At 36.6% G+C, this 9,444-nt stretch overlaps 1 protein-coding gene across 1 annotated transcript; it reads right to left on the bottom strand.

Annotated features, from left to right (window-relative positions):
- Positions 1-1,727: 1,727 nt before the first annotated feature.
- Positions 1,728-7,715, bottom strand: LOC141291341 (potassium voltage-gated channel subfamily A member 3-like). The gene has a single exon (XM_073823514.1). The coding sequence runs from the start codon at positions 6,671-6,673 to the stop codon at positions 5,117-5,119; it is 1,557 nt and encodes a 518-aa protein (XP_073679615.1). The 5' UTR covers positions 6,674-7,715; the 3' UTR covers positions 1,728-5,116.
- Positions 7,716-9,444: the final 1,729 nt, after the last annotated feature.

Here is a 9,444-nt window from a genome sequence, read left to right as displayed (position 1 = left end):
TGTTAAAATATTTGAGCATTATTTCGTATTTTTATTATGTATTATTGGTACTAAAACAACTAAAAGTAATATAAGGGGAAGCAGGTTAATATAATTGTTATTAATATTATTACTGGACTATTTAATATTTTTTTACTATTTAATATATATTTACAATTATATATACAATACAAATTTAATTTAAAAACTCAAATTTAAAAACTCACAGAACTGACAAAAGCACAGAAAAATTACTACAATTTCATTAAACTACACACAACAACAAAACAACAACATCAAATTACTAAAATTGACCTAAAATTAAAATGGAAAATATAAAATATAAAAACGAATAAAAAAACAAATATTTGTTAAAATATTTTAGCAATATTTTGTATTTTTCGTATTTCGTAATGCCTAGGAAGCAGGTTAATGTAATTGTTATTAATATTATTACTATCATTATTATAATAGTATAATAGTTATAATTAATATTTAAATTTGCTATATAATTACTATTATATAAAAAAAAGTTAATAATAAAAACTTCAGAACTGACAAAAGCACAGAAACATTACTAATATTTCACTAAAATAAAATGTAAAAAAAACCCTCAAATTTACCCAAAATTAAAATGCAAAATATAAAAAACAAAAAACTAATTAAAAAACTAATATTTGTTAAATATATTTAAGCTATATTTTGTATTTTTATTATATAATTGTTATTAATATTATTACTGTACTATTTAATATTTTTTATATATTTGTTAAAATATTTTAGCAATATTTCGTATTTTTTATTATTTATTATTAATGTACTAAAATAACTAAAAGTTATACATACAAGAATCAGGGTAATATAATTGTTATTAATATTATTACTATACTATTTTTATATTTTTTACTATTTAATATATATTTACAATTATATATACAATACAAATTATAATTATAATAATAAATATAATAATAAAAACTCACAGAAATGACAAAAGCACAGAAAAATTACTAAAAGTTCACTAAAATACACAACAACAACATCAACAAATACCAAAAACAAAAAGAATTACTAAAACTGACCTAAAATTTAAATGGAAAATATATCATATAAAAACGAATAATAAAAAAAAAACAATATTTGTTAAAATATTTTAGCACTAAAATACACAAGAACAACTAAACAAACCAAAAAAATGAATTACTAAAATTGAACAAAAATTAAAATGGAAAATATCTAATACAAAAACGAATTAAAAAAACGAATGTAAAAGTAAAGATACTAAAATAGTAAATTATACATATTTACATATATTAAATATTAAATAGCTGCTCAAAACGGACTGTCACAATGCAATTAAGGCCACTGTATTGTTGTGAGCCACAAGATGGCAGCACTGCGATAGTCGTGACATCACTGACACTCCTCAAACCAATGTCAACTCAAGGTGAGTTTAGGTGGGGCAGCTTTCTCTCTTACAGCACAAATTTGGATAAAACAGCAGGTAAAACCCAATTATCACGTGTTTAATGCCATACCTAACAAATGGCATCACCAGCGTTGCATTTCACATCTTAAAAAGTCTTTAAAATGCTAAAAAAGAGCCCATTCAAGACTAAACTCATACATACAGTCTAACAACAAAATGTATTAACCAAACGTACTATTTTAACATCAATTATGACCTAAAAATGACTGTGGATGAATATGACTGTTGTGTACAGTGGGATTCACCTGTTTCTCAAGACAAGGCGGGACGTCCATCCTATGGGCGAATAGAGATGGCGGCTACTCCGAGCGTTTGGCGTAGATACAGCAGCCCCTTGTGAATGATTAGTGTATCACACCCATTAATTTTTCACTTCAGTCTGTGCCTGTTGGACAGGGTTTTGTTCAGTGACGAAACTTTAACGTGTATTGCACTTTATCCCAGAGTGTGGCTTAATAGTTTGGGGTGTTTTGGAGATACTCCAGAAGGATTTATCTGTTTGAGCGTGTGTTATGGCCCTTAGGTTGGATGAGAAAATCCATTTTCACCAGTTTACAAAATCCAACAGGACAGCGAATCTTCAGCCAGACTTCAAAACATTCTGGCGGATTACTGACGAAAAAAAAAAAGAAAAGAAAATACCATGGCAACAATAGCGGGTTACCGAGGAACCTATCGTCGCTATGGAGACTGCATCACTCCAACGTGATTAGAAGTATCCAGTCGAAAGCGCTTTCAGTCTCTGATCTTTCTCCTCCCTTTTGTCTTCAGTGATCGGTACACATTAGAAGGGTCTTTGAATATGTGCTTGAATCAGAACGATTTTAGATCTGGATTCTTAGGTCGAACAGTAGCACAAACGGAGAGAAAGTTCACATATAGCATCTTATGCACCTTTCACCGGTTGATATGGAACGGCTCTTGACGAGACGACAATACACTACAGAAGCACACAGAATTAGTCATTTAAGACACTTATTCCAACAAGTGATATGTTATCTGAGCGACACTTGGCGGTAATGTAAGAAAATACACGATACCTTTAAATAGGCTACCCTTCTCTCATTATAATAAGCGCTTCCCTCCCTAAACTGGACTAAGTTTCCAGCAATGTCATGTCAAAGTAGACTACGAAGCAATGAGTGCATTTGAATAGAAGAGCTATTAACTTGTCTTCGACGAAATATTTATTATATGGCAGGCCGTTTTAACATTTTCCCCTAAACTATGTATTTATTTATATTATGAGTAAATCGTTCAGTAGTGACTGGTGTCTTTTCAATTTCACTAGTAAACTACTTATTATTTACTTTTGCTACCAGTCACCATTCCAGAAGTAAAAAGTAACTTGCGCTCTAAAAAAAATGCTGGGGTAAAATATGTTTTGACTCAGCAGCTGTTTAAGTATGTTTACGTATGTTCAATTGCACTCTTAAAAATAAAGGTTCTTTCTTGGCATTGATGGTTCCATTAAGAACCTTGAACATCCATTGAACCTTTCAAATGCAGAAAAGGTTCTTTATATGCGAAGAAGTTTCTTTTTTATGTTCTTCAAATATAAAAACTGTATGGCTGGCTTAAAATGAACCCAAAAAAGGTTGTAAATGTAAAATAATAATAATAATAAAAAAGCAGATGCATAATTACTAGAGGCATCAGCAATAATCAAAAGTTGAATATTTATTAATAAGCAATTAAAAAATGTTTGTTACTTAATTATTATTTATTCAACTTATAAAGAAATGTTAATTTATTGAACATATTGATTCAAATTATTCTATAACCTATTTTGGGTTCATTTTAAGCAAGATATATATTACATTTTAAGCACTAGTTCAGTTAAGTTAAACTACCTGAAAGTTTAGGTTAAACATTTAACCCAATTGTTTAGTCAAAACAACCCATATTTCACTCAGTGCTAAATTGTTTTTAATCCAGCATTTTTCAGAGTGTGGAAGCTTTTTTTTTTGTCATTGAATTGTATGTGGATTTGTGGTTCAGATATTAACAGTTCACTTCTAAAAATATATAATTTTTGCTGGCATTTATTCCAGTTCTTTAATAGTACATATTTGTAGTAGTACTTAATTAGGAGGTACAAATATATATTTTAACAGTAAGTAACATTTCTTACAGCATATGATTAGATAAAACTGCTTTTTTTTACCGTTTCATATGTGAAGACTAGTTTGAACGGCTACTGTAAAAGTTAAAGATATAAAATGTCACTAATACATATAGTCGAAAGTGAACAGTTGATATATTACCCACATAAATTCAATGACATTCAATAAACAAAATAATCACTACTGGATTATTGCAAATAAAAAAGACTAAATAAGTAAATAATAAAATAAAATAACAAAAAGTTTTCAAGAAAATACTAATTTTCTCTTTTTTTTTTTTTGTCATTGAATTTTATGTGGATTTGTGGTAAAGATATTAACGTTCACTTCTAAAAATATATAATTGCTGCTGGCATTTTTGCTAATTGTTTCTGGCATTTATTCCATTTTTTTTACTCGTACATCTTTGTTAGCTATTAGAACTTAATTACGAGGTACAAATGTATATTTCAACAGTAAGTAACATTTCTTAAATAAATCCTGTTAAGTAACATTTATTAGATAATTGCCTTTTTAACTTTTCATATATACAGACTAGTCATAAGACTAGTCTGTATGGCTACTGTAAAAGTTAAAGACAAAAAATGTCACTAGTACATAGAGTCGGAAGTGAACAGTTGATATATTACCCAAAATTATTCAATGACAAAAGGTTTTTTGAAATTATCGTTATTGCACTATTGCACATAAAAATAAATAAACAAATTAAAAAGATTTTTGGCCGAGATACAACTATTTGAAAATCTGCAATGTAAGGGTGCAAAAAACTAAATATTGAGAAAATCACCTTTAAAGTTTTCCAAATCAAATTCTTAGCAATGCATATCAATAAACAAAAATAAAGTTTCCATATATTTATGTAGGAAATTTATAAATATCTTAATGGAACATGATCTTTATTTAATATCCTAATGATTTTGGCATGAAAGAAAAATCTATAAATTTGACCCATACAGTGTATTTTTGGCTACTGCTACAATTGTGCCCGTGCTATTTAAGAACGGTTTTGTGGTCCAGGGTCACATTTGTGAAATTTCTCAGGAATTTTTGAGAGAATTTTGAATTGTTTCAAAGTAAATCCTACAACACTACCTGAATAAACTGTAAAAATAGTGCATGATGTACTGTATTAATATAAAGGATTTTTTTTACCATTATTTTTCATTATTTATTGCAAACATTAAAGGATAATATCCTGGCAGAAAAGTAAGCAATAAAAAAAAAAAAAAAAAAAAAAAAAAAAAAAAAACAGATGCTCGTTAGTTTTAAGGAATAGATGTGAAAGCGGCTTGCCATACAGATGTCACACAGTGCCTATATGAATGAACGTACCCTAAAGACAGCAAACGGATCGAAAAGCCGATAGCGGCTCTCTCCTCACAGTAAAATGGTTCAATCAAACATGTGATAAACACTGCATGGGACTGGAGCGTTAAACATGTAGCCATTTCCTCCGCGTCGTGGAAATGGAGAGCGACACACTCATTAACCTACAGCGTTGCCATCACCACGTGTCTAGAAGCTACACGTCTGTGAACATCTTTTTAATGTTCACGCAGTTCTGGTTGTTCTGAGCGGGGAAGTTAGGCTGCTTGAAGGCGCTGTTGATGCCCTCTTCGATGACCATGTACTCCGACTTGCTGAGCGACGACGTGCTCCGCGTCTTCTTCAGCTCCTCCGTGGAGGACAAGGGCTGACAGCTGCCGATGTGGAGGTACTGCGCCTGCTCCTCTCCCTCAGTCTCTCTGTGGTAGAAGTAGTTGAAGTTGGACACGATGACTGGCACTGGCAGAGCGATAGTTAACACGCCCGCGATCGCACACAGGGAGCCGACGATTTTGCCCCCTATGGTGACCGGGTGCATGTCGCCGTATCCCACGGTCGTCATGGTTACCACCGCCCACCAGAACGCATCAGGGATGCTGTTGAAGCCCGAGTCGGGATCGTCCGCCTCGGCGAAGTAGACGGCGCTCGAGAATAAGATGACCCCGATGAACAGAAAGAAAATCAGCAAGCCCAGCTCTCGCATGCTAGCTTTAAGCGTTTGCCCCAGAATCTGGAGCCCTTTTGAGTGCCGCGAGAGTTTGAAAATCCGAAAGACGCGGACCAGTCTGATAACCCGGAGAATGGCCAAGGACATCGCCTGCTGGCCGTTGCCTTGTCTTTCCGCGAGTTCGGTCCCCAAAGTGATAAAGTAGGGTATGATGGCCACAATGTCAATAATGTTCATGATGTTCTTGGAGAACGTGGCTTTGCTCGGGCACGCGAAAAACCTGACCAGCAACTCGAAAGAAAACCAGATGATGCACAAAGTCTCAACCACAAAGAACGGGTCAGAGAAGGGACTAGACAGGTCAGAGAGAGTTCCGTTAATAAGCGGGGAGACCGTCGTCTGGTCCCGGTCGTCCCGGAACTCGGGTAACGTCTCCAGACAAAAGATGACGATGGATATCAAAATGACCAGCACCGAGACGATCGCGATGCCCCTGGCCGGACCCGAGCTCTCCGGGTACTCAAACAGCAACCACACCTGTCGCTGAAATTCATTAGTGGGCAAAGGACGCACCTCATCCTTGATAAAGCCCTCATCCTCTCGAAATTTCTCCATGGCCTCCTCCCCAAGCTCGTAGAAGCGTATCTCCTCGGAGAAAATGTCAATAGGGACGTTCACGGGTCTCCGTATCCGCCCCCCGGACTGGTAGTAATACAAAATGGCATCGAAGCTCGGCCGATTCCTGTCAAAGAAATACTCGTTTCTGAGGGGGTCAAAGTAGCGCATTCTCTTCTTGGGGTCTCCAAGTAAAGTCTCAGGGAACTGTGACAAGGTTTTGAGCTGTGTCTCGAAGCGCAAGCCCGAAATATTGATGACAACTCTCTCGCAGCACTCGTGGTCTGGCTCGTAGCGCTCCAGCGAGTGGTGCCCGGGCAGCGCCGCCGACTCCTCCAGCATGTTGTCGCAAGCAACAATTGTCATGATGTCCTGTTCGTTCTCAGTGTAGCCGTGGTTCACGAGGTTGTTGCCCCGGTGCTTGCTCGAGGAAGGCGGAGGCGAGTGGAGGAGGCTAAGGTGGTCGTCCATACAGCTGTTTCGGTGGAGAGGGGCAGTGGAAGCCGCGCCTCCTCCACAAGCTCCAGTCAGCCACAGCCGCCCGCCGCTGCCGCGCGTCCTCTCGCTCTCGAATCGCTACGTTCTAGATCCAGTCTTCCCGCCCACGGCGCGCGTACTGTGGTTTATAAACATGACTGTTCCCGCCCACGGCACGCGGATGCTCATCACACATCCACACGGCGCCCAATCGGAAACCTGACAGACCTAAACATGAACCCCAGACGCGCGTCACCGATGCCCACCGTTTAGGGGAGGGGTGTGCGAACGCGCACCGGCGACAAGTGCAACCGTTAGGCAACCGAAAACGAAAACCCTTACTGACATTTGTTGCATTCATTTCATTACTCACATGAGGGAGCTTATGAATTAATAGCTCATCATGGTGGGATTAATGTCTGGGAAATCAGTTTTACGCAAAGCATGCAACCTGTAAATTACGCACAATCCAATGACTTTCAATGAGGTCAGCTATATAAAGCAGTTTCTGGGCGTAATCTTAAATTCATCTCGCGCAACAGTTGTCTGACTGTAATGAATCTGTAATGAAGCGATGATGATGGTTTTGTGCATGTAATATCCAAACCTTGACCAGCCTGTTGTTGCAGTGATTCGTGTTTATCACTGAAACAACCCAGTTTTGACCTCCTTAGGTGTGTTAAGTCAGATCAACCATCAGAATTCGCACCCTGCTAACATGCAATTCTTGTTCAAATGTTATCACTAAATGCCTTTATGTGGTGCTTTGGTTGTTTGTAACGTGCTTGGAATGCACACGTGTGGCAAAGGCGCAGGCTTGCATTCAGAATGTCAATGAGAGCACGAGCCCCCACCTTCATAAAGATGAAAGGACACGCACTAACGTCACTCTGATTGACATTTGGAGCGCAGCAGGGTCTTCATATTTATGCAGACCCTCTCGATGTTGCAGAGCCGCTATGTTGCATTAGTTTATTTGGGAGAATGGTGGAGTTTGGATAATAACTGTTTGTTCAGACGTGTGATGGATGTTAGAGACGCACTAATGGATTAGTTGCAGATTGAGAAATGTGTCCGTTTTATTTTATCGTTCATGCTTTATACCTTGAAATGCTACCAGTTTTTACGCAGCAAGGCAAGAGAATGTGATACTGATATTTTTTCTCCCCCAAAGCGCGCTAGTAGCCTAACTTGTGCGTTACATGAGACAAAAAGCCAAGAATATATATCGGCGCTGTCCATAGTTCTGAAACCAGGAGAATTACCTATAGTATATATATATATATATAATATATTTATTTAAGCCAAGTATATCACAACTAAATCAGTGATGCCAACACATTTAATACTGTATAAATCTATCTATCTATCTATCTATCTATCTATTGCCTGTCTGTCTGTCTATCGTCTGTCCATCCGTCTATCCATCCATTCATCCATTCATCCATCCATCCATCTATCTATTGCCTGTCTGTCTGTCTGTCTGTCTATCATCCATCTGTCCGTCCGTTTATCCATCTATCTATCTATCTATCTATCTATCTATCTATCTATCTATCTATCTATCTATCTATCTATCTATCTATTGCCTGTCTGTCTGTCTATCGTCTGTCCATCCGTCTATCCATCCATTCATCCATTCATCCATCCATCCATCTATCTATCTATTGCCTGTCTGTCTGTCTGTCTGTCTGTCTATCATCCATCTGTCCGTCCGTTTATCCATCTATCTATCTATCTATCTATCTATCTATCTATCTATCTATCTATCTATCTATCTATCTATCTATCTATCTATCTATCTATCTATTGCCTGTCTGTCTGTCTATCGTCTGTCCATCCGTCTATCCATCCATTCATCCATTCATCCATCCATCCATCTATCTATCTATTGCCTGTCTGTCTGTCTGTCTGTCTGTCTGTCTATCATCCATCTGTCCGTCCGTTTATCCATCTATCTATCTATCTATCTATCTATCTATCTATCTATCTATCTATCTATCTATCTATCTATCTATCTATCTATCTATCTATCTATCTATCTATCTATCTATCTATCTATCGCCTGTCTGTCTGTCTATCTGTCTGTCTGTCTATCTATCGTCCATCCATCTATCTATCTATGAGTTGTAGATGAGTGTCCCACGGGTTCAAATGTGTGAATATGAGGGAGGCAAAAAGATTCTTTGTTTGTTTGATTCTGTGTTTTCCTCTCGCTTTCTGGATGGTTTCCCAGAATCCACACACTTCTATGAGCACTTAGGGATTGTTCCTTTTAACACACAAAATGATTCAACAGTAGAACGCATTACCCTGGACATTTAGAAGAAAAGAAGCTCTTCTTCTGCTTACTCTCTGTAGTCTGGCTATTTGGCGAGGGTTTTGTTTTCTACAGCAAAACCATATTGATATTTACATTTAAAGTTCAAGGATGTCATCAAAACCCTTACAGGCACATCTAAAGTAGTTTCTGTTCTGCTTACTAAAAGCAACAAGTAATGGAAAATTATTTTGATGTGAATATGCAGTGTTTTCAAGGTCTACCTCAGTCAACCTCACTGTTTTACAGAATTGGTGCAAACTCCTGTCCTACAACCAAAAAACACATTGAAAAATATTTGTATTATATTAAAACCCACAATAATATTTAAAATATCAGTAAACTTAATATATATGAAAACAATCAATTGGGAGGTGGCTGTCCCCAACCCTAACCTTTACGTTCCAACTTATGAAATATTGAAATATAACTTATGATATTGAAA

This window comes from Garra rufa, chromosome 18, assembly GCF_049309525.1.
Source record: "Garra rufa chromosome 18, GarRuf1.0, whole genome shotgun sequence".
Classification (NCBI taxonomy): Eukaryota; Metazoa; Chordata; class Actinopteri; order Cypriniformes; family Cyprinidae; genus Garra; species Garra rufa.
Note: the sequence above shows the minus strand (reverse complement) of the source record. Positions and strands in the feature narration are given on the sequence as shown.

Bases quoted from the DNA above. Each gene is read 5' to 3' on its own strand.
- LOC141291341 (XM_073823514.1), bottom strand. From the start codon at position 6,673: ATGGACGACCACCTTAGCCTCCTCCACTCGCCTCCGCCTTCCTCGAGC.